Here is a 25,896-nt window from a genome sequence, read left to right on the forward strand (position 1 = left end):
ATGTATTTTGAGAGGAAAACAATTCTCTTCAAAATCAGATCAGTTCTTAAGATAGTCTGCTGCCTGAAAGGGTCTCCTCCCAAGAGGCAAAACCCTAGGTTCATTTTCTGACCCATCTACAGCCCTGTTTTATGAGGAGGTCAGAGGTGTTCTGCACCAGACTCAAGTGAAACTGCTGCTTAATTAAGTGCTATCACACAGGATTCTCTTCCTGTGATGTTTGTTACCCTTTTACAAGCAAATTTGATGTAGTATCAAACCTTTCCTTCCTGCTCATAGGCCTGGTTCCCAAGGGGATTTGCCATGAACCAAACAAGGATCTCCTCTGGACTAGGCTGAACACTGTGAGCTCACTCACAGGGATGCTTCTTACGTATCTCCCAAGTGATACCCAGGCACTGCTCAAAACAGCCACAAATCCATCTTAAGTGATAAAGCTTCTATTACCTGGCAGCATCTTGGTGTGGGCTCTGCGCCTTTAAATAGTTGCTCTGCTGTGCTCAATGACTTGGAAAATTGCTTATTCTGTAATTAAAAAGATCTCAGATGGGAAGTCCTGAGCCTTCATCCGCTGGTTCAGCTTCTCCCTGCCTGACACAGGACTGTTCAATAAATAATCTTTACAGCTGCTGCAGTACTAACTTCTTACAGAAAGGAGGACAAAAGGGAAAGAACAAAGCAAGAATATTCAGGTATCAGACTGGATCAGATGGAGAAAGAGTCAAGTCTGAAGGCCAGTGTCAGGATTTGTCCCTGTGGCTCACATTTGCTGCTGCAGTTTTCCCTAAATCTGTTACAGCCACACATCATCTTGGCACCCACAAGAGCATCTCAGTTGTTGCTCAGCAGCAGAATCAGTATGGCTGCAAAAGCACCATCTCTTTCTTCCACTTAGAATTAAAATAGTGGCTCCTGAATCCACTGTGCTGGGACAGAGAATAAGGGAGGTCTCAGACTTGTTGGTGTGTAAGGCTGCACCTCTCCAGCTGGGACAGCATTTCCCCACCTTTACCTTGCAGCCAGAAAAACGTGGGTGAGGCAAGGAGAGGTGATCCTGTCCATGTGGAGAGCAGCAAGTCAAGCAGCAGCATTTTGGGCAGGTTGGCAAAGCTGTTCTAGTGGCATTTGTGGGGTACCAAGGATGGGGTAACAGACACTGTGCCATCAGTGGGGTTTGTGCTGGGGGTTGTGTTCATGTGTCCAAAGGTGCTGTAAAATAACAGGGTGAGGCAGCTGTGTTTGTCATACACTGTTTATTTTTCATGTGGAGCTTGGCTGATAAATAGGACTGAATTAAAGCAACACTTGTGAAAAATAAAACCCAACCATGACTCAGAAGTGCAAAACTGCCCTCCATGTGTCCAGAGATGATGAGGTTCTGGTTTGCTGGAGACAGCACATGAATGTACCTGCAGGGCAAAGGCTTTAGCTTATTGATATCCAAAATGCAAATGGACACCTGGTACAGTATATGGCTTTGTTGCTGGGTACCCACCTGTGACCCTGAGAAACAGCATCTGATAAGAACAGGTCACTGGTGAGTTTTTCTCCAGTTCCCATCCACAAATTGTGGTGCTGTCTCCACTCAAACCACTGAGCAAGGGCTGCTGAACAGTAAGTGCTGTGAAACTAAAATGAACAAAAAACAAATGCTAAAAGCCAAGAACAACAAATCCCTGCCCACCTCCATTGCATTTGGACATGGCTCGTCACATCAACAGCACCAGTAGAGAGCAGACAGTTCCCATGGTGGAGGAGTGGTTTGTGATGGGAAGACTTAAGACTTGCAAAGGATCAGAAAAACAAGTGCATCCCAGGTATGAAATTACAGTAACAGGTTGCCTAAGGCTGAGAAAGGTCTTAATTGCATCGTCCCATTGGGCGCACAGCTGGCAGCAGCTGAAGTAGCTGTGGCTCTGCCTTTGCACTTTCCACCCTATTTCCTGCTCATCTCTTTTTGCAGCTCTGTGAAGAAGGAAATACCTTTATTCCAGATGATGAAGTGTGGCACAAGATGCTGTGTACTTGTGGTCATCTGAGAAGAGTCTGGCAAAATGTTGCCAAACTAAAATCAGTTACCTCGTAGTGGGGGAGGGATGAAAGCTGTAGGAAACGAGCAGAGTGCAGGGCTAATTTCGTGCCAGGTACCAGGGTCTGTAATTTACCTGCCCAGAAAAGTATCTGGAAGGGATGGAGTGAAAGAAATCTTAGCTACCAACCTGGTCACACTCAGTGAGGTAAGGACAGCAGCCTGTCCTTACAGCCAGCAAGTACAACCACCCCATGTGCTCGGGCATCCTCTTCCCTCAGTTGTTTTCCAAGAGCCACTTGAAGCCCTCCTCTCCCAGTGTTTCCTGTGCTGTCTGTGCAGGGAACCAGCAAGTGCTGACTGGTGCTACCCACAGCGGCCACCGTGTCCTGGTGGGTTTGCAGTTCCTGGTGGGTTTGCAGTTCCAGGCAGCCGTGGCACAGAGTGATTCTGCTGCTGTGACTCACTGCCTGAGGCTGTGCCCAGCAGGCTGCCCATAGGACAGGTGGGCGGTGGAAGCCTTGTCCTGCTGGCCAGACACCAAAGCTGATGCTGGGCTGGAGAGTCTCAAACGTGCCCATGTGCTGAGGCAGCTGTGCCAGGTGAGCCTGGGAGCCAAATGGCATCACTGGTGCCCAGCCCACCACAGCACTGTGGGCTGGGGGCATTCCTGTGGCTGCCCATGGGACTCAGAAATCCTGCCAGTCTCTGCAGCCACCATAGCAGGTGCCAGCTGAGGGGCTGAATGTCAGGCAGGTCTGGCTTTGCCCAGCTGGAAGGACATCAGGGAAAGCTTCATCCATGTGCTCTCCCTGTGTTTCTGCTCGGGGCTGGATGGGTGTCATGGATGGAGTGAGAAAATCCTCGTGCCTAATCCCATTTAAAAGGCTTCATTTTTTCCAACCTTTTCTCCATGTTAAAGTAGAGGAATGGCCTTGGGATCCTCTGCAAGGGCAGTGTGTCAGTGAACACACCTTGGTGAGAGTTTGATGAGAAGTTTGTTGAACTGGCTGAGTACCATGTGCCAACAGCAGCATTTTTTGCTTGTCGTTTGCTGATACATAGCTGGGAGCAGCAGGGTTTCCTAGGAGGCCACATCCCAAGGCCTTGGGATCCCATGGGGGTTTTTTAGAATTCACCTGTCAAAACCACAACCATCTTCAAACTATCTATTTCCCACACCACCACATTCCAGATAGGGCTGTCTTTTCATTTACTTTCTTTCCTTCGAAGTGCAAAGCCAGGGGGCAAACCAGAAGTGATCAGGCAGCTGTTCAGGCACTAAGAATGTGGAGAGCAATCTGATAAAGCAAAAAGCCTGACACTTTACACACACCCCATACAGAGGCTCAGTCAACAAGCAGCACTGAATATATTAAATGGATTTCCATCAACTCGCCTGGAGAGCTCTCCATTTCAGTGGTATGGTTTGGGCTCTGGGGCGGATGTTATTCGAGAAGAAAAAAAAGTAAAACTTTATTCCCTGTTTCTCAATGTATTTGCTGCAGCAAAGCCATTCTTTCATGTGCCAGAAGAGCTCAAGGTCAGCAGGGTCTGGTACAACTGCATCTTCTCCATCCATAGGCTGCAGCCCACACGTGCCTGTGTGCTGGGCCAGTCCCCCTCGGTGCAGAGCTCCCGCCGGCCTGGCCTGGAGCAGCGGCTGTAAAGCAGCACAACAGGGACAGGACCTGGCACACAGGTGTGTTTTTGTCATTCCCTGGTGCTGTGTCTGGCAGGCGCTGCTGGCTGGGCCTCCAGCACCGCCAGGGAGTGGGGATGGGATAAGCTCTTCCTGAGATCTCCCCTGCTGTGCTCCAGTTAGTTTTCAACATCTCCCAGAGCACGATCCCTGCTGTCAGAGATACCCCTGGTGTTCCTCACGCTTCTCCCCATCCAGTGGCTGAGTCCATAGCTTGTTCTTCTGTCTCATGGTTAAAAAAATATATCTTTATTTTTCATCCTCATCTCCCTCGCTCATGCTGCTGAGGGAGGCAGAGGCAGCTTTTGGAGAAGAGGGAGGGGAGGCCTTATTGATGACCCAAGGTGGAGATGGAGAGCGGGATGGAGAGCGGCCTCGTGTGGGACTGCTGTTTGGGCTCTGCCGGGGAGAAAAAGCCTGGAGCATTCGGCCACTTCGTTCCTGGAACATCTGCTTCTGCAAAAGCAAAGTGAAAAGATGCTCTTTGAGTATTGCACAGGGGGGAAGGGATGGCTGTGAGCAGGCAGGGGCTGCACTGTGCCTCTCACCTGGGAGAGAGCAGGGAGCCAAAGCCCTGGAGCACAGCTGGTTTGCCTCTTCTCCTGTGCTCATAATAACCTGGCTTTTATGTGCAAGTTTTCACCTCAGCTGAGACACCCCCAGTGTGAGAACACTGTGTGTACTATCCCAAGCCAGCTCGGGGGACTCCCTTTGTCTTTTTTGTATGCGTTGATCACACTCTTAAAGTCATTTTGCTGCCTGAACACCCAACATTCTTAGTTCCCATGACCTTTTTTGCTTCTAGCATGCTGATACAGACCACCCTTCTCCTGAGCTTCCTGGCTCTTCCAGCCTTTATTCCTCTTTCCCTTCTTGAGACAGCCTTGTGCCTGCCAAATACTGGCAGCTGCTTCCCTAGATACCTGGAGCAGGCACCACTCAAACCCATAAACTGGGGGTGGGAATGTCAGAATTTGGGTGTCTGTGTGAAAAGAGAAACACGTGCAGGCTCTATGTTCTGCTTGGAGCTTTATTGTCATTTTTGCTTTGCAAAGCTGAGTGGAGGCCTGCCAGAGCTGGTAGGGTGGAAGAGCCCACCTCTGCAGTCAAGCAATCTGCTACACTAAGGCAAGTACCTCTACTTACTACAGCAGCTACAGGGCCTTGCATCAGCCTGCTGGGCTGGGCTACAGAAGATGTGGCATGTGCTGTGCAGCTGCTGCAGGAGTCAGGTGAAAAATGCCAAATCTCAGTGCCTTGCTGCTCCTCCTGGGGATGGGGAGCAAGAAGTCTCAATCTTGGCTGGAGCACTGGCAGTCAGGTCACAGGTGATGCTCGGCTGGAAAGGAAAGATCCAGCCCGGACAAAGTTAAGTTGCCATTCAGGTCTGAGAGGAAAATACTTGTGCAGAATGTATGCTGGATTTGCCTGTTTGGGCAGCTGCAGACTTGATCTTAGCTAAGTTTTCATCTTGTTCCTCTCCTCCCCTTCTCCCCGCAGTGACTCTACTGTGTGCCGACCTTACTACCAGCCAAGGAGCCTGTAGCTGCCCATTTTGTTCTTCCTTCCCCTCTTTGAAACTTCCCTGCCAGCAGAGAGGCCAATGCTGATTTTCCCCTCAGGTTCCTGGTGTTTGCTAATCCCAAGTGTTAAAAATCGAGCACAAATACTGAACTTAACTGTTCCCCTGTGAGCTCCCTCTCCCAATTAACATCTTTAGCACGTTGGCCTTTATTGACTTAGTTTTAGAGCCTGGATGTTGCTGCAGTGCGGAATGGCAGAACAGTTCCTGCCTGGAGCCACACTTACCAACACCCCACGGTGTGTAACCTACCCCTGCACAACTGCTAGGTCCAAAATAGCCAAGACTTCCTAAAATCTCAACAGTTAGCAGATGGTGGTTGCTCCTGATAAATGGTGCCAGGAATGGGGGAGGATTTCTGTGGCTGAGAGCTGTGAGGATGTCACCAGGGCTGGCAAAGCCCCAAAGCCTGTTTGCAATTCAGTGGTAGGGGTGCAAAACTTCTCTTTAGATCACAGAAATCTGCAGTTCTGTTGGCTTGACTTAATCTGTTTCACCCTCTCAGTGAAAATGACTCCCAACAAACAAAAAAATGTTTGATGTGAAGTATCTTTACCCTGGCCAACCAAAACACTTCGACTTGCTCCTGCCACTTCAGAAAGCTCAGAGGTATAGTGGTGCTTCATAGTGGTGTGGTACCAGTGCTGGGGGAGATCCAAGTGTCCCAGCTTGGCTGGTATCCCATGTGGCAGGGGGTATGTGGCTGTATCTTGGGTCATCTGGGCCAGAGATGGAAAGGGGAATCCCACCTTCCTACTAGGGCCCTTGGCCAGGCTGTAAGGACACCTGCTTCCCAGTCCCTGCTTCAGCAAAGGGTTTGTGGCTTGCACAAGCTGGTGTATTCACACCTTCAGCAGGGTAACTGCCTGGCCACTCCGAATTGCCTCCTGCACTAGTGCTGGATTCCACCAGGTTTCTGGCTAAAACCACAACTGCTGCAGGAGGAGGAGGTGGTGTAATTCACTTGCCTCCAGAATGCATCTTTCCTTCCAACTGTGCCCTAGTAGGGTCAGTAAGTCATACCCTTTGCAGGCAAGGTGCTCCTTGGGCTGTTGGGTGCTGAAGAAGCAGAACAAGTGTTAATGGCTTCCCGAATGCTGGAGGGTTAGACAAGGCTGGATGTGCTCTGGACCTTTACCAGAGGTGGGAAAATAATTTCAAAGTCTTAATTCAAGCAAGTTCAGGTACAGCCAATCAGTTCAGGGTTTCTTTTTGGCAAACTTGCTTCTGCGAAAAAATATTTTGCCCATTTCTGAATCTCATTGTCTATATGTTGATACTCCTTTTCTTTACAAAGCAAGTGTCAGCTAAGTGTTACTTCTGCTTTTGAGCTGCTGATTATTCCGAGGCCATGTTTGGGTCCAGGCTGCAGACACATGGTGTGGCCTAGACACTGTCCCTGGGTTCATGTTGCAACCTGTAAGTCTCATCTGAGCCCCTGCTGATGTCTGAGGTGCTGCAGCCATTTCAAGTACAACCATCCCCAACTGCCTCTGTGCACTGCAGCCGACCCCTTGAAGGGATATCTCATCTGGAGGGACACTTCTGAGGGAGACTGGCACAGAACCCTGCCCTGTGAGCTTTGCTTTCTCTCTGCTGACCTCAATTGTAGGTGCCCGTTTGTGCCCGTCCGGGAGGAGGTGGAATGGACCCTGCTGCTTTCCACTTCCACAGAGTGGTGTCTCTGCCATTGGGCCCTGTGTGCCAGGCTGTGTGGTGGTCCCTTCTCACAGCACACTTAAGTTTCATGCCACATTATCATCACTTCTGACTCCTCTGTGACTCTCTTGCAGAAAATGTACATACAGGGGATTGCACAGGTGGGCAAAATTGCCACTGAATTATAGACATCTTGACATTTGAAAACTGACATTTTGACCTTTTTCACAAATGGGCATTTTTTTGTGGGTTACGTGGCCCTTACTTTTAGGAAATTGATGCTAGCATAAAGCATATTATAATAATTATTTGTGAAATAATAATAGCATATTAATGGCATGCAAATTACTGATCTAGGGATCCAGCATGCCCGTAATGATTCCTGTACTTTTAATGTCAACATTAAAAGCACCATCTAACTAACAGTGATAAGGCAAATTAACGTTAATAACAGTTTTGACACTAATAGTAAGTTATCATTATTTTAAAAGTCTTTCCCGTTGCCAAGGCTAAAACTGATTTAAAAAAAGCCACACCACCTCTCAGCTTGCTGTCACTGATGCTTTTCCTGCAACACTGTGAGAAGATTTCACTCCTCTTTTTCTTAACAAAGGTCTCTATGATTGCACCAGATGTCCTACTCTGTGGTCAAACACTAACTCAGGAGATATCTTAAAAGACCTTTGCAGATCAGCTTTTAGCTAATTGGATTTGGTAAAATGTTTTATCAGCAAAGGTCTTCTAAAATGCCATTAGCGTGCAGTGTTGAGTGGGTAGAGCCAGGGAATGGATTCAAGGATTTAAAATTCTTTCCTCTCTGCACAGCCAAACTCATCTCACCTCCTGTGGATTTTACATGCTCTGTTAGCATTAGTTTTATTTATTCAGCACCTATGGCCACAGGACCATCCCACATGGGGAACACACATCAAGCTCTATGGGCAATAACTTACAGGGGAAGCTTCAAGTGGATGTGGACGATGCTGGTAAACCAGGGCATTTCATCAGAAGAGTTCCCTTCTTGCCCTCCCCAGGGAACATGGCACTGTGAATGAACAAACTGCTACATAAGCTACGTATTTATGTGGCTGAGGTCTGTGTTCTTCAGTGACCACCTGCCTTTGCATGGGACAGAAGTAACTGTAAGATTATAAAGATACAGTCTCTGTTCAGTTTTAGGGTTTTCTCAGCTGAGTGGCAATCAACACAGCAAGTCATGGCAGTGCAAAGATAAGAACCCCAGTAACAGGCAGGTACTGTATGCTTTGGTGGCACTGAGCTATGACACAGCAGTGAGGTGGGCTACTTAATTCACAAGTCGTCTGTGATGCTTTCTAAGGGTTTGTTTACAAACAAAAACTCTGCTGCGATCCTTTCAACAGAAAACAAACTCTTTTTCACTCAGAGTTTGCAACCAGAGCAGCACATCTGAGATGGTGCCTGCACTGGAGGGTCTGGCTGGGCCTGGGCTTTCACCCAACACAGCTGTCCAGACAGCTCATTGGAAAGGGACTGACTCTCAGCAGGAAGGTCTAAGAAGGTTTAAACAACTGATAAATTCTACATTCAAACTGAGCTCTGTTACCAGTTGCAATGTTGCAAAAGGAAGTCCTACAAGAAAACAAAGCTTTTTGAGGTTTGGCAAGCTATCAGACTGAAAAATGGGGCCCAGAAATCTTTTGGGGCTCTGAAGTGTCACCAACTCACCACTCAGTGTGTGACTTTGGTTGGAGCAGGTGAAAGATGCTGTTGCACGCTCTGAATTGCCTTTCCAAGGCACTTGGGGATCTTTAGGAAACAGGCTTTGTGAAGCCAGCATGTACCAAGGAGAGCTTTGCAAGTCCTTTAGTTCCACCTGAGCCTTCCCTGCTGGCAGTTAGATAAGCCTGGACACTTGACATGTAAAATCATTTCTTAGAACTTTCTATTAGTAGTGTTTGAAGTTACAAAATTGTCATCTTCTGCTGCTGGGTACTGAGCATGAAGAGAACTACTGGAAATCTTTTCAATGGTCCTGTTTCCCTCACTACCACCAGTGTGTATCTCTGATGTCGGTGTGGTTGCATTTAATGCTAACAGGGCCAACAGACTGCATTAGCCTGTTTGCTCATGTGTTGCTGTTATGTAGCTCTACTGAATGCAGTATCCTGTTCAGCACCACACCTTCACAAAACACAGATATTATCCCAAAGAAGCAACAGCCAGAAGCAGCAAATCCTTCTACTGCAGTATTGGTATACATTAATGGCTTCAGCAACCAGGTCTGGCATTAGCCTACTAATGGATTTCGAAACAAAGACTGCAGCAAAAGTATCTGCTCTTGATCTGTGCTACAGAGAAATAAAAACCACTCAGACTTCCTGGGATGGCAGAATACCTACCCAAGCTCCGTCAGGTCCAAACAGCTCTAAAAAGTTGCCAATAAATTCCCTGGACTTTTCTTCCCATTTCTGAATGAGGTCATGGCTCTTCTCTTCCACCTTGTAAACAAATTCTTTTGACTTTTCCTCTACATTCTTGACTTTTTCTTTCATTTTGTCCACGTGGTTTTGAAAGCGGTATTTCTTCTCCTGTTAGAAGTGTGGTAAGAGTTTAATAAAAACTTTGGAAATAATTAGCCACTGACAGTTGAGAAGAAGACAAAAAATTGCATTAATGTATCACAATACATATGGCCTTGGTATTCCCATTAACCACTCCCCCTATATTATAATATATGCCCCCCATATTATTATAAATGCAAATTTAACATCCGTGAAACAAAGTGCACAAGGTACCTATTGAAAAGACTTCTTTTGTGACTACTGTGTTTAATCTACTACATGAATATTCCTGTATTTCCAAACTGAACACACTTTGAAAATTCTAGGAATCTTGTGAAGGATACATGTCAGAAACTAACAGCTCAAGCTTAGCAGTGGGCAAAAGGCAAATCTCCCTGGGGTTCCTAGCAAACACTGCTGACTTGCCAGCCTGGATGTTAACTTGGACCAAAATGTCTCTTTGGTTGGATTTGTGCAAGCACAAGGAAAACTCTCTTCACCTCCACACCTGTTGAGAACAGAAGCTTCTGACTGTAACACAGATGTGTGCAGGCCAGTGGATTGTGGCCAGCAAACTCCATAGAGGAGAGAGCAAACTCCTAAGTCACACAGAAAAAGAGAGGGACAGTGAAACAAATATTTATACCCTGTGATCTGTGATTTATCTGCCAGACTACAAAATAAGAAACAGGTAAACAAAACTCTCATGAAATGACACAATTCAGTCTTTCACAAGGGGGTTTCCCAGCTCCAGGGAAGGAGGTGGGAAGTCCTGCTGTGAGCCAGCTCAGTTACAAGGGAGATTTCAGTTATGTGGGTTATCTTGAGGCCTGAAATTAAAACTTGAAACAGAAAATGAAGGACAGTGAACTCTTGTTTCTCATTGGAGGGTAAGGGACAGGTCTGTATGTGGAAGGTGAATAATGTGAGCCATCCTTTCAAATGTCACTCTTCCCCTACCTATTGTGGCTTCTGAGCTATTCAGCATCGTTTATGTACCAGCTTCCTAACATACTTCCTTGTCTTTTGAAAACTATTTTTGCTTTCCCTAGTAATCTCACTGCTCGGTGGCTGGTTTTGTTAGGGTTTTTTTGGTTTGGGTTGGGTTTTTTTATCCTATTGCATTGTAGAGAAAATTTGGATTTCAAAATCCTTGCTCTCTGTTCTGCTTTCTTGGAATAAAAAAGAAATCTGGTGTTGGGTGTGTGGCTGAGCAGCCTGTGGTGGGGAGGTGGGCTCCCTCCTCGTGTGTCATTGTCACCTACAGCTCTAGGAGGAAGGAGGAGCAGCAGCTTTGTTAAAAGCATGAAAGTGTAAGATGGAAATGAAGCTGCTAATTAATAGGAGCAATTAAAACTACCCTCAACTTAACAGTTTCTTTTAAATTCTTTTAAACTGAGTTCTTTCCAGCTATTTTAAAAGCAGCAGGAGGAAGATATCCTTTGTTAACTCTTCCTGTACATTCAGGGTCCTAGGAGAGAGTTTTTCAGAGGGAAATGCAGATCAGTACTTACACTTATAAAGCTGACATTCAGCTCTTTGGCGGTGTATCCTCGTTGGAGGTTGCGCCGGGCGTACACGTCGTAGTCCCGGACAATCCTTGTGATGATGTCTGATGTGGAGATACCTTCGGTTCTCTGTGTTGGCACAAACATTCCTGAGCAAAGTGGGAAAAGAAAGCCTGCTCAGAAAGCACAGCAGGACCAGGCACTGGGGCAGGTAGATGAGGAGGAACACAAAAATGCCTGACCAAAGCTAAGAGGCTTCAATTCTGCCATATTCCTAGTTCTTTCCTGTTGTTCCTCTGTGAGCCTGGGGAAGGCAAGGTTGCTATACCATTCTTTTTCCTCAGGTCTTCAGAAAGACTGAAGTTTGCCCTCTGCACAGTGTCGGCTGTGATGTGGAACTTATTAGACCAGTAGGGACTCCTGAGCCAGGAAGGCCAAACTTCAAAGCTGTGGCAATTCACTGAGCAGTTCTTTTCATGAGCATAGCACTTATTTAATGTTATATACAGGAGCAGGATGGTTTGCTGCTCTCCTGCGTATTTCCACTCTCCCCTCCTGTGCTGCACTATCTGACAGTCTTTGTTCTGCTGAGTAAAACAGACCAGCCTCTGGCCTTGACCAAAGCCAGGAAGCCCCTTCAGGTAAAAGGTGCATTATAATCACTGGAAAACACCCTGGAGTTGCCAGGGGTCTGTAAGAGGGCAGAGAAGTGTAATGGTAGTGTGAACAAATGGGGTTATACCATGGGGACTCTTTCATGACTACCCAGCCATATCAGTAGCTGCATAACCACCCTCCCTGCCCTGACAAATCAGTCCCTAAGAGAATGGGCCATTTATCAATACTGCTTGTATTTTCCTCAACATGGATAACTATTGCTTTTTAATTGCTCCTCACCGAGATAGGATTACCTGAACTGTTAATGCAAGTCACAAATGCAATAACAGCAGAGTGCTGGCACACCTTGGTTTAGTAGTTATTTACGGCTACAAAAAATTACTACTATCACTTATATGTAATTGCAACATCAAGCTGCTGCTGAGAGAGACAGAGCTGTGAGAGAAGACTGGAAATGGTTTCAAAAAAAGAAAAGTAATGCTTTGTCTTAAACACTGCTAAAGCTACTGGCAAATTAATCCACACACGTTCACTTCAAGTAGGCAGGCATTGCTAGCTAATTTTACAGGGTTGGGAAAAGCCTCAGAGAAGGAATCAAGAAGCTTAGCAGCCTCTTGTGACTAAATGCTATGTGATATTTTTTCTTTCTGATCTCTAATTAATACTCTGCTAAAAAATAGATTACTTTAATCATGAGCAGAGATGTTTCTCTGATCGTGCTTTTCAGGCTTGCAGCAGTCACTCAGGAAACTATTTTTAGAAGCAGTGAAACCCATTTTGAGCCAGAAACCTTTATAGGTAGGAGCTACAAGAATACATGAACAAAATCCAAACCTTACCTTTGTTAATCCAAAAGTGGAACTCTATGCAAACATTACCTTTAGTCACTGACTTGGCTTTCATATGCTTCATGTGTTGGACTGATTCATATTTTCCAAACTAATTGTTCACAGATGTGCAGAGGTTTAGTCATTGCAGAGTTACCCAGCTCACTGTTGCCTATATGCTCTCCTACCTACTGAAGGGAGGATGGGGAAATAGGAGCTCATGAGAATCTACACAAGGAACTCCACAGTTCCCATCCACTTTTGCACTCTCCGAGAACCTCATGTGGGAAAATGGGAGTGCTGGAACTAAGGAAAATGCACAAATGCATCCACAGCACTGGTCTATTTAAAACAAAACCCCTAAGAGAAAGGGGAAATTCATTATTGTAATAATGCTGTTCTGGAGCATTAGGACTATTACAGCACTAGATCTCAAAACTCTTCACAAATAAGGTAACGCTATTGCCAGTTTATATGTAACAAAATCCATCCACACAAGACTCAAGATGCTTCTCTGGCATCTCGCCATGACAGACAAACAACAGACCCCAAGTCCCTGAAGCTGTAAGTTCATACTCTATTCTGCAAAGTTTGAATTTCTTATCAGGACATGTGCACTGCACCCATGCCCAATGACAGCAGAGAAGGGTGTGCCAGGTTTGGGCACTCTCACGCTCAGTCAGATGCAGTGACACCAAGGGCTCCTGTCATGTTGTCCTGTGTACTCAGCACCTTACAGAAGAAAAGCAAAATAGTTGCCTGTCCAGCACATGTGCTGGATGTCCCTTGGTCACCTGTCCTTACCAGAGGTGCCTTTTTTGCACTGCCTAGTGAAGTAAACTGGCATTGGCTCTGAAACTATAGAACAGTAGTTCCCAAAGGAGGGTTGTGAGTCTGACACCACAGGGAAGTTCACAAGTGGAAAAAGAGCAGGAACTGCTGCTATAAAAAGCTTATTCGTTCAGCTCAGGTCAATACCTGGTCCGCCACTGTCATTGTATAGCTTGGGAAGGTGACTTTGCACAACAAATTACCACCAGGCAGATTACTCTGGAATTTTTTTAAGTTTCCAATATACATGTTTATGTAGACCAGATAGAGGTTGAATTCACCAGAGTTCAAAGCAGCATCTCCAGGGAGCAGGAGAAGAAAGTCATGATTTGTTCGTCCTCCCCCACTGTTCACTGTGTTAGGATACATACTGCTGGCAAACAGCAGCTTAACGTTATCTCCTCAGATTTAATTCAGCTTCCTTGAACTGCAGAGATACAAACTCAAATGACTTCAGCATATTCATGTTCAGTGTAATATGGTAGTCAACCAAACTGCTAAATATGCATGGCAAATGAATTACTCTGGTACAGATTTAAACCCTCTGCCAGTGTAATGAAAAGAACCCTCAGTGCAAATCAGAAGTGGATCCTAATGACTCCTGAAGGGCGCCTGTGCTTGCCCATATTTAGGACTGGGATGTGTCAAGGTGTCATCAGTTTGCAGTTATCAACAAATGACTGAAGTTGGTTGGGCTGCTGTGGGAACTAAACTCATTTTCCTCCATTCAAAACTCTTTGTCAAGCACCATAAAATTGTTTTAAAAACCCAGATGGGACTCTTTCATGCCAGATCTGAATGGTTTCCTTGGGGTTATGGCAGGAATTCAGTCAAGGACATCCTTTGTGGTTTTACAAAGTGCATCTTTCTGCTCAAGTCAGGAGTACCTACCGTTAGGGTGTAAGAGAATGTCATATTATCTCTACTGCTTCTCTCCCAGCAGTTGTGGTTAAAAGGCTGTAAAAGAATTTGAGCTGAGGCTGAAAAGGAAGGTGCTAAAATGTGCAGTTGCCCTTACCTGCCTCCTTTATGTGTTTGTATACATCATCCGAGCCAGCGGAAGAGTACGGGATGTCATCGTGGGCTACGAAGTCAATCTGCCAGCAAACAGAAGAAGAATCACATCCCACCATCACTGGATTTGGTTCACTGGGAGGTTGTTGTGGAGGATCATCTCATTCCTTGACTTCAGCTAACTTGCTTTTGACATTCTCATCCTAAAGCCATCACCTAGAATACTGCACTAGGTTTAGGCCTGCAACTGCTGTGTTGTATGATCAATTATGAAAGAACAGAAAGCTTGTCTCCAGAGGCACTGCCATTACCACATCACTGACTGGCTCAATGTGATGTGCTGTAGAAAACCTAAAATTCATGTGCCTGCTTTTATTGCTACTGGAAAAGCTAAGGCAAGTGGCGAAGCCTTGGCCTTCAAAACCATGGAGGCAGGATTATTGATCCTGGCTCCTGAGCATATATACATATATACTTAATACTGTCATACTGTCCCTTTGACACTGAGTGATGTGGACACTAAAACGCACCCTAGTTAATTATGCTTTTGTTAAGATTCATTCACGCAGAAAGAACCGTGTTCTGCAGAATACACCATCTAAGGAGTCTTTCTGCTGTGCCTTTTGCAATCGGATATGTCTGTCTCGTATTGGCCTCATAAGCCACCAGCGTGCCTGTAACAAATGTGGATAGAGCCTTCCCAAATCTTCGTTTGCGAAGCCCAGCCATGATGATGAAGATTCATTTATGTTGCAAGGCAATCAATAGCATGTAAAACACTCTATCCTGCCTTTTAGAGGACACAGGGTATTTTTGCATATTGCATTCTTGCCATTAATAAGAAACATGCCTTTAATTCAGGACTTCAGTCACTACATGACAAACTTTCCTGGTTCATGATCTCCTTTTCTGAAAGTCCATTTGTGAATAACTCTTCAGTGTTACTTTGCCCTTAAAAATCCCAACACAAACATCATCACAGTACATTGAGAAAAAAAAGTCAAGACAAATATTTTCTGACAGAGATGGAGGCGAGCAATGGTATGTATTTAATTTCAGTCACTGGAATTAACTGAATTAAACTACTAGAATTTCACATGTTTACTCTTAACTGTCAGTCTATGAAGGGGAAGGAGAAATAAAGGGAGAAATGTACCTTATGTTTTTCAAGGAACTCGGGTGTCAGTGTCCAGGGTGCATCTCTGATGACCTCATCCACATAACGACAGTGTCTGAGGGCTTCATATCGCTCCGTTTCATTCATCACAGTGAAGCCTTTGAATTTATGAGTTAAATCATCACTGCAAACTAAAATATGGAAATAACAGCGAAATGGGTCCACACTCAGCAAAATTAGCATGACCAGCAGTTGATTATTCCTATATAATTCCATTAAGCACTTAATTATTAGCTTAGCAATTTTTGGTGTGCTCCAGGGCATCTAAGAGTTCTGCTCAGTGTTGGCAGGTACAGCCACATACTTCTGAAAGATCCTTCTCTTTCTGGAGCTGCAGCCAGAGACCAAAGGAGATATTGTAGGACATCTCAGGTGGTACCATATACACATTAAGGTAAATCAATCCCATGGTAAGTGGGGATTTCATGGGCTGTGAAATTTCAGGAATGATAGCCAATGCTTTAAAACCAATGAAAAAGTGCAGTGTGGGCAATCACAGAGTTCTCACTAACTCCCTGTATCACAAAATGGCTGAGGCGGGAAGGCACCACTGGACATCACCTAATCCAAACCCCCTCCTTCCAGCAGAGCCAACTACAGCAGGTTACTCAGGCCATGTCCAGTAGTATCTGAAGATGGAGACCTCTCAGCCTCTCTGGGCCTCCTCTTCCCACTTTTCATTCTCACATAAACAACGCTCTAAATGACAAATTTGCCAACAAAGCTCAAAATCACAGTGCAGCAGTTTCTCTACTAAATAAACACAGATGGAAAACAAGTTATGGCAAATTTTATAGGAATTTGTCTCCAAGTTTAGCTTTGAGTTCAGCAGGTTTCACAGAAAGAAAAGTAAAGCTTGTGCCATGCTTACATGGGAAATCGCAGAAGGATGCCCCAAGGAAAGGACTGGGAGAAGCCATATGCTCTAGTGAAATGAGCAGAGTTAAAGGTCCAAAAATCCTGCATCTTTAACTCTGGATGTACCAATACTTTTGTCACATTGCTTTTATAATGAGAGGAAGTAACACTCACGTTACCAGAGGAGTGTAAAAGTTAGGTTTTATCTTTCTACCCACATAATATGGTGTGAAACACAATGACCTTCTCCACAACCATAAGTCTGTCCAATATTACAGCTACAACAGTCATTTGACACCCCTCATGGAATAATGTGATACCCATTTATAGCTGGGTTGGCAGTGGTTGTCCTTCACCACAGGTCAAACCTGTGCCTTTAGATCTCACTTGTAATGAGAGTCTGTAAATGTACTTGACAAATGACAAATGCAACATTATTAGTGCTGCAGGGAAGTGTGAGAGCAGCCCTACAGCTGCTGCTTCTTTCTAATTTGAAAACATCAACCTATGAGGCAAAGCACTGGCAAAGATGCAGCCTTTTTGAGATCTAAAATGGATGTTCTTGCTGTGATGGCCATTAAGGGCCTTTAAAGTAGGAAAAATGTAGGAAGGCTCAGGTAGCCCTGGAGCCTGTGCAAAATTCAAAGCCAGCTAACAACATACGTATGAATTTCAGCTACTGAAATGCCACTCTATCCTATTATGTCATTTTTGATGCCTGCTGACAAGAAATTTAATAGAGATCAAAGCATTCTCAGTAGAAAGATCCCTTCTGAGACTGTATTTGTATTTATTTACAGCCTTTATGCCATCTTTAAGCTACCCTCTCCTGGAAGAAAAGGTCTACTAAAATTATTGGAAAATAGTAATTTTTTTCTTGAATTCTGTAGAAAGGTTTGATTTTATTTTTGATCACTGTTCATGTACAGTGCAGACACAGCATCTTCGTACTTCCTTTTGATTCTGTCATCCTGCTCTAATGACTGATTTCGGGAGATATAAACATCTATTTATAAAAAAGTGATCTTAGGTCCAAATAATTATCTTCAGAACAAGAAATAGAAGGGGTTGGTTGTGGTGCCCACAGACACAGGACACCGGTGCTCTTGCAGCGCAAATTGCATGTGGGTGTGGGAAGGTACCCCTTTTTTAAACATGCTAACACAGAATGCCTTGCAAGGAGAAGGTGCTGATGAGTGCTGGCTGCTTTGTCCTTCACTCCAAAAATAAGGGCAAAGTGAAGTTATTCCATGAATTTCAAAGGAGCCAGGCTTTTGCCCCAATGCTCCTTCCCTTATCTGGGACACTCCCCAGTCCTTTCAAAGCAACAACGAATGTTCATAACTTGTATTTTTATTAAACCTGACAGTCTGGCATCTCCACTTCCTTCTTCTGCAAGTTGTTTGGCTCAGCAAGAAAACAAGAGAGTTCTTAATGTTTTGTTCATAACAAAGGGATGTCTCCTTTACCTCCCAGGAAGCTCCATGGGAATTGCCACAAATCATAAAATTGAGTAAAACCAAAAAGTATGTTTATAAGGCGATCTTGTTTTGCTCTGTGTTGGGTCTTTCCCCTCCTCCCTTTCAACTCATTTGGGAAAAATATGCAAAATAATGCATCTTACAGTGCCTGAAGGTTTAATTCATGTTTGCTCTAAGCACTGGAGCAGCTGAATGAAGGTTGCTGTGAAATGTTTCTACAAGGCATCTCAATCCAAAAGGTGCAGGGAAACTGGAATCAAACCACACATTTTATGAGGCCTCATGAGAGTGGGGCCTGCACAGCCAACTGGGCAGGAAAGAGCCACTCTCCAGCAACTCTTCGAGCACAAGCCAACTGCTGAACAGCTGTTAAAGCTGGCTTTAACGGTGAGAAAACAAGATATTCATAGGAAAAAAAAAAAGTTAAGAAAGTAACCTGCCCAGGGACACTTGTGAGCTGAAAACTACATTCAACTCATGACCTATGTTTGGGTCTTCAATGACAATGGGCCAGACTCAGCTTCTCTGATGAAGCTGAAGGCTAAGTCTGGACCTGGCAGGCAGGGGTCATGGGCTGTGCCTGGCTGGCGAAGGCACTAAGGAGCCAGAAATAAATGAGCAGTTGTTCTCATTCACTCATCTCCAAATTTGAACAATTTTGAGCAAATAACTGAAAAAGGTAAATTATTCATATAGAGCTATTTTAAGCTCAGAGTCATGCAGGCACCTGCTTTAACTAGAATGGGAATTGTGCCTGTGCTGCTGAGGGCAGAATTTGACTTTTACTTTAATTGATGCAATTGTAAGATGTAATTCAAGGCAAATCACCTATAGAAAGCCCTCGGAGGGAAAGCAGCATTCAAGTCAGAGCGTATGAACGGCTGGGGGTGCGTGCTCAGCAATAACTCCCTGATACTGAAGCACAGAAGCAAAAGCAAAAATCCAGTGCAATAAATAACTCTAATCTTACCTCCTACTAATAAGTAGCTATTTGGGAATAGAGTTTTGGCTTGCATAAGAGCTCTAGCATGGCCAGCGTGGAAGAGGTCAAAAATCCCATCTGCATATACTCTGACAGGTCTGTCAACTGTGGAGAGAGAAAAACAACAGTGATTTTTTCAGACCCCAAACGAGTTGCACTTAATTCTACTAGATAGGTTTTTGTTCCCAGATCAGATGATTGTGGATATTTACACCAGCTCTGATGTTCAAAAGCAACATGGGTGAACTCACAGTGTTTCATACTGCACATTACTCGTTCTTTGCACTCTCTGCTGTTTTCTCTCAGACTAAGCCTATTTATTATCATCCATCATCCCCATTCTAATTTAGCAAAAATGTCATCTTTCTGCCTCATTTGGAGTTCCACCATATGTCTTGTTCTTTTCTCTCTGCTTTTCTAATCAGTTTTGCCTTATGGATTTTTCCCCATCATCTCCCTTTTCGTCCCCTCTTCCCTGTGGCTTGCTTTCTTCCACAGCTTACTGCTGTAAAAATGTATTGCTTACCTCTTCTACGTAAACCTTTCACTTCCCTTTTTTCCCCTTTGTGTGAAATCATCCCGCTTCCTCAGCCCAATCACACATGTCCAGATAAAGAAATTGGCATGGTTTCTTGCAAAGGGCAAAGGACCTTTAAGGCCTCTGAAGGTCTGATGTAATCAACAGGAACATCAGTGAAAGAAGAGTTTTCCAGCATACAGAGGCAGTATGAGAAGAGAATCCAGAAGGTAGTCACTACATAATACAATTTTCAGGCTGGCTGGAGTGGGCTAGCAAGACTTCTTTCCAACAAACATGCATTCACAAAAACATCAAACTCTAACTTGAAACGTTTTGTCTAACAGGAGATAACAGTCCTGTAGTTGTTGGTTTCTTCTCCATTACCTGCTAGCACCAGATATCAGGCTGGCCCTTTTGCTTTTGAGTGGAAGGCACAATTAATTATGCATTAATTATGTTGTAAGGAAGAACCTGTGCTTTGGGAGTGCCCAGAGTCCTGCGGAAGCAGCTCTCTCCACATACCTGGAGTTCCCAGGCGGGCTTGTGCAATGGTTAGTTTCTCATGGGGAGCTTGGCACTGACAGCTTGTTTCATCAGCAAAAGGAGCAGGTGCCGTCAGGGTCTGGAAGGAGGAAAACAACATAAAGAAAGTAGATGTATTATTTCCACCAGGCAGTTACAAAAGAACTGTGGCAGGATGCTGCAACCAGGCTTAATGCTGGTTTGGTCTCTGGGGATTTTTGCTTTTTGGTTATCCCTGAGCACACACAATTCACACAAGGTAAAATGATGAGGAAAATAAAGCTTTCCAAATACACCATGCAACTTAATTCTTTGTCTCTGTTAGAGAAGCTCATGCATTTTTGAGGTGGGTGAAGGTACACAATTTTTCTGTTTGCAGAACAAGTCAGGTTTGATGGCCTGAGCAGCTTAACCCTTGACTTGGTCTCAATGACTCCATAAGCCCAGGATGAAAAATGTATTCTGTTACCTGTAAAAAATAGCTGGATAAACTAATTAGGATTTAGTAAGCTGCAAAGGAGCCACCTCTTAACAAGCACCCATTCCTTGCACTGGCATCAGTACAGATAACTGGGAGTACAGGTTGTTTTGTTGAGGTTTTAATAAGGTCATATAATTTTGAGGAGTCATTCAAAATAAAGGCAAGAATGCAACCTTAAGTCCCACTTAACTAGAGCTGACTGAGCTGCAACTCCTTTCTGGTCTGACACATACTGTAATAGCACTAAAATACTCTGTCAGCAGAGCACCACAAGGGTACTCACTCTGAAGAGCTTATAACCTAAAGATACATGAGACAGAGTGAGGATGTGTGAAGACTGATGTGGCATTATCTGTCAGGAAACTTGGTTACAGAAATTGTATTTTCTGCCCATGCCTACGTAAGAAGTTATCAACCCTCAGACCCTCAGATATTTATTATCTACCATATGGTCTGATATGAAAAAACCCACACTTCTACAGCTTTTGGCTTGAAATCCTTACAAAATCATAGCGGAGTTTTGGTTTGATTTGTTTTTGTGAGATGAAGTGGTGGTTGAGGCACGCTGAAGGAAATCTATCACTTACTTTGCCTCCACCATGATTTAAGTGGGACCTTGTGGCCGTGCAGCTGTGACCTGTCTGCGTTTTCGCAGTGACCACTTGTGTGATGTACAGTTGTCACAGCAGTTTGAGCACCAATGGTTGATCATACACTTTTTTTTCAGATTTTTGATACTGAATGCTCAATCATTGAGCATTTAGCATTCTTTAGCATCCCTGAGACACTTGAAGACGTCATGCCTAATTGCTGCTGATCTCAGGGCTCATTGGTTTGTTGCATGGAAAACCCAGAGGACAGTAGTAAAACAGCAACAAAGACTTAAAGATTCACATCTAGTTCTTTCTGCTGATTTACTATTCATTTTGTTTACTGAAAGCACTGCAATTTTATGTAGGTTTCTTATTTTTCCTTTCCATTTTTCTTTAGGTTTTTTTTTTCCCATTATCTCAAATGTTATAGGAAATCACCATCGTTAACATCTTAGTGATGAAAATCACAGCATCTCTGCACAGATAAGGTTAAAAATGGAGAAACTATGACCAATCCAAGTTTCTGTCTGGGTTTTGTGGATGGGAACTATTCATCAGGCCACCCACGCTGCACAGGGTAGAACATTACACGTAATCATACAGTGCCAGCTCCTTCCTTTATTTTCTAAATACTGTCTTTTTGCTTCTGGCTTTGCTATCACTGGGTGCTAATCTGTCTTTTTATCTCCAAGCAAGGTCAAGTTACATGGCAGCCCATAAAGCCTGGTTCCTGCTGGGATAAAGAGGAAGGCAGAAATGTTAAAACAATAATGGCTATGGTCTGAGGCCTGTAACTGGTAATCAGCTCCTAGCTTGGCAGAGGTTGTTTCCTTGGAGGTTATTTGAAGAAAATAGGCCTGGTTTGCAGGAAGATATCTCTTTTTCCCCACAGGCAAACACCGTGGTGCTTTTCATCCACATAACCACCTTTGCAAGACTGAGATTTTTCTTTCAGTCTTTGCTCAATGGAGAACAACCTCTATTAGCTTCCCATCAGTCCAGCTTTTGTAAATGCTCATCATTAAAGCCCATTTTACAGATCAGGGCTTAGAACCAGACCTGTCAATATTCCCATTACTCTGTGACCTCTCAGTTACTGGATATGAAAATAAATCAAATGCAATAGATTTAAATCCTCAATATCCTATCAAAGCCACATGAAGAAATGCATAAATGCCATGTGCTGACAGATCAAAGGAATTATAGCAATAGCTTCCCAATGAGTATTCAATACTATTTTGTTTTATCTGGCCTAGAAAAATTATTGCTAAGCTTAACAAAAACATCTTATGAGTAAAATGAGACCACCTGGTTTGTATGTAAGACCATAAGATAAAATATTTCAAGAAATTTTTAAAAACCAGATATAATTTATCAAGCCTCTTTTAGTTTGTATATAATTACTTGTATTTTTTCCAGTCTCTTGTCAGTAATAACTAGAATTGTAAGAAGAGAGCAAGTAATTTATATAGCAGCTTTTTCAGTTTGGTTAATCCATTACAGTACTTTTAGAAGTTTGCTATAGTTTTGACAATCATCAGATGGTTAGACAAAGATTTTGCAAATGTACTTCTCTTTCTCTGTCATATTTTTCCCTTCATCTCTGTGTTATTTATATTCTAGACATTTACATTTTGCAATTAGTCAAGCAAGTGAAATTAACCTTGTATTTTGGACCAAGGTAAGTTTCTGAGATCTGCATCCTCCTGTAGCAGGGTGGTCTACAGTCTAAGTGTGAATTCACTGATGAATTATCTCATTTTGTTTTTCAGCACCTGCCTCCTTCTTGTATTATTTGCTATTCTTGTAATGGAAGCTTCAATAAGTTCATCTGCAGTCAACTGTTCCCTACCTCACTTTTCTCCCCTGAGTCACATTTTCCAGGCTGAACAGCTTTACCACATTTTCTTGTTCCTTCTACAGAAGCCAGTCCACAACTTTAACTTTGTTGCCCTTCGCCATTAACTGGGAGGTTGTTTATACATTGTTCAAACCGATAACTTTCCAATTTCTAGAGCTTTAATAGATAGGAATAGAGAATTATTTTATATGGTGCTCACACTTATGGTTATCTTTGATGACATAAGCACCACACACCTGGTGTCAGCAGGGAGACCTTACTTTCATTTAAGCAGTCCAAATGTGTTGTACTTTTAGTTAAATGGGAAAGGTTTTCGGTTGATTTTTTTCATACCATCGTGTAGTTTGGAGCATGGGGGACTTCTCTTCAAACAAGATATCCTTCTAGGTTTTGTTTTAACCTAGTGGGGAGGGGGTGGCTAGGTGATATTTTCTGCTATTGTTTTTTTTGCTTGTTTTTGAGGTTTTTCCATTTTTTAGTAAAATTATTATTTTTCCTTCTTCATTCAGACTCCTCACAATTTCTACTTTGTCAATATTTGAGGGGAGAGAAATAAAAGAAAGGAGGATTTATCTCATTAGAAGTCTCACCTCCTGAACATATTATTATTAAACCAAGACAAAATGCCACAACATTACTGCATTATTAACATGTGAGAGAAAGCTTATTACATGTCACAGATGGAGAAGACCTTGTAATATTAGGACTTATTAGTGATATTTACTTCAGAAGATAATAAACTCTTGCAACATGAGTCGTGTTTCCTGAAAACAAAGACACTGCATTCAGTACTAACTAAATTCACTTCCTAAAAACAAAGGTATGCAAAACCATCCTACTCAGTAATCCTTGTCTATCAGAAGCTGTTCATTCTATGAGAAGTTTAAACAGTGTCTTGCTTTCTATGAAATTTGCAAAAGAATGGAATGATGTTCAATAAACTTCAGGACACGAAAAGATGGAAGGCAGGTAACCAGGGGCTTCCCAGCAAGCACCTCACAGCTCCATGTGCACCCAGCAATGTCTTTGTAACCAACGGCTCTATTTAATGGGACAGTAGCCCAAAGGGGAGAGCACAGTGTTGTAGGCAGCCCTGAGCTGGTTCTGGAGTGGGATACTTCATGAAGAAACCCTCCATGACAGCCAGAAGCAGCTTAATTTCAAGTGTATCTTGATGCTGACTTTTTATTATCACTCTTCATAGTCTCTTAGGCTACTGTAGCCATTTAACTTAGCTCCAAGCCATTGGATAAACATTCATGCTTATGTTTCCAATGGATGAAAAGGAAAGTTGTCAGTGATTTGCAGGAGTCCTACCACTGAAATAACAGGCCAAAACCACAAGCACTTCCACATCCTCTCTGTTGTTTACAGCCTGTTGTGTTTTTGTTTGCTTGTCCTCTGTATGTTTGGTTGTTGGGCTGGGTTTTTACACAGCAGCAAGGAAGACAAACATTTTTTTTTAAACAGGCAAATGTAGACCCACCCATGCCATAGTAACTCTGCATGCAGTGTGACTGCAGGAAACACAACTAATGAAGGAGCTACTCTATTTTTTTATTCACAGAGCTACACCACATCCCTCACCCCATGACACAGACAAAAATGCTGTCGTCTTGGCAAAGAGAACACTTGCATTGTCATCTAAGATTTTCCCATCAACAAAAGTCTATGGAATTTCAGATCTTGAACCAGTAGAGTTACACAGGCAACACTTGGTAGAGCAGGCAGAGCCTGTACTTAAGAAAGAATTAAGCTGGCAGGGAAATTCTGTGGGAAGTCTAATGCTGTAATCGCCTTTTGTCTCAGAGGCAGTATTTAAAACAGATAAGTGATTTCACTGGAACAAATCACTTGGATAAGATCTACTCATATGAGGAACGATTATTCTGGGAAGCTGCTCCTGATGTTGGGAAACAATAATTACAGAGCAGGAAACACTGACATCAGTTTTAAGGAACATTTAAGACAAAAACCTAACAAATATATTGAAAAATAACTAAAAATATGTGCCAAGTTTCTGAGGTGTGAACGCTCTTTTCAAGTGGAAAGACCATGTTAAGGATTACCAAGGTCTTCTCCTATAGGTTTAGGAAGTGAACACCGTCAAAAATTAAAACCATGTTGTCTCATATATTATCTTCAGAAACCTTGACTCAAACAGGTAAATTTATGAGCAATTAAGCTGCTATTGAATATTACTGGTGGTTGTCTCCAGGTAAACTTTTCACAAACAGTTCTAATGTTAACACATGTATGAAGGAAAGTCTAGCCTGTTCTCCCACAGTTCTGCTGACTGAGGGCAACTAAAAACAGGGCCAACTAACCTAATAAGAACAATAACTTCAAAATAAGCATTCTGTTTGCAAACATTCCAAATTATCTCATTATCAGTTGCTCTTTCTGGGCTTTATCTTCTATCAAATACACTTTTCTCATCATTAGTATTAGGTCAGTAATGATTGAATGCAAGATGCAATTACAAATTGAAGATATTGCAGAAGAAAAGCAGCTTCCACTGCCTTTTCAAGAAGCACCATGATGTATATATGTAGAGATTCATAGATTATGAAAGTAGAACAACTATTATATAATCTAGTCTAATATTTGCAAAAGGCCAAACAATTTCGTGACAAGATTCCTGTATGACAGCCATGACTTCTGACTGAACTGGAACACGTTATTTAGAAAACAAAATCCATCCTAGAGGTAGGACAGGCCCCAAGTTAAGCAGAGTTCAAGCAAAAGAACTGCCAATGGAGTACCTCAATCTCCATGAGCACCAGCCGGAAGCGAAATGTGACCCTCGGCAACTTATCCACCTGTGCCCGCTCCCCTGGCACAGCTGGAAGGAGCACTGGGTGCCTGTGACCCAGGTAGGACTCACTGAAAGGGCAAACTGCAACTAAAGCACTGTGCAGCCTGTGAGCCTGCATGCTCCCTGTCCTGATGGTTAGAGGCTTAGCCAAGCTGTCCAGTGTCCCAGCACTGAGGAGGGATATGCAGCATTTCAGGCTGAAGAAGCTCCTTCAATGGGGCACTGGTTGCCAGCCAACAGCCTGCAGACACCATTGCAGAGAACCCACCTGGCCGTGGTGCACTGGCAGT

General features: G+C 43.6%; 1 protein-coding gene across 6 annotated transcripts in view; it reads right to left on the reverse strand.

Annotated features, from left to right (window-relative positions):
- Positions 1–3,958: 3,958 nt before the first annotated feature.
- Positions 3,959–25,896, reverse strand: part of PCYT1B (phosphate cytidylyltransferase 1B, choline) — a 40,285-nt gene continuing 18,347 nt past the window's right edge. For 2 of the 6 annotated variants that reach the window (XM_064646808.1, XM_064646805.1), the window contains 7 exons: positions 19,854–19,953; positions 18,800–18,916; positions 15,470–15,621; positions 14,318–14,396; positions 11,030–11,172; positions 9,354–9,542; positions 3,959–4,187 (listed from right to left, as the gene is read on the reverse strand). In XM_064646808.1, the coding sequence (XP_064502878.1) occupies positions 3,981–4,187; positions 9,354–9,542; positions 11,030–11,172; positions 14,318–14,396; positions 15,470–15,621; positions 18,800–18,916; positions 19,854–19,953 (987 nt within the window). In that variant the 3' untranslated portion in view covers positions 3,959–3,980. Of the gene's footprint in view, positions 4,188–4,747; positions 5,071–5,093; positions 6,373–7,925; positions 8,018–9,353; positions 9,543–11,029; positions 11,173–14,317; positions 14,397–15,469; positions 15,622–18,799; positions 18,917–19,853; positions 19,954–25,896 lie in introns of those variants that run through there. The other 4 variants (XM_064646802.1, XM_064646806.1, XM_064646804.1 and 1 more) reach the window with 4 other exon arrangements.

Source organism: Pseudopipra pipra, chromosome 2 (genome assembly GCF_036250125.1).
Source record: "Pseudopipra pipra isolate bDixPip1 chromosome 2, bDixPip1.hap1, whole genome shotgun sequence".
Taxonomy (NCBI): domain Eukaryota; kingdom Metazoa; phylum Chordata; class Aves; order Passeriformes; family Pipridae; genus Pseudopipra; species Pseudopipra pipra.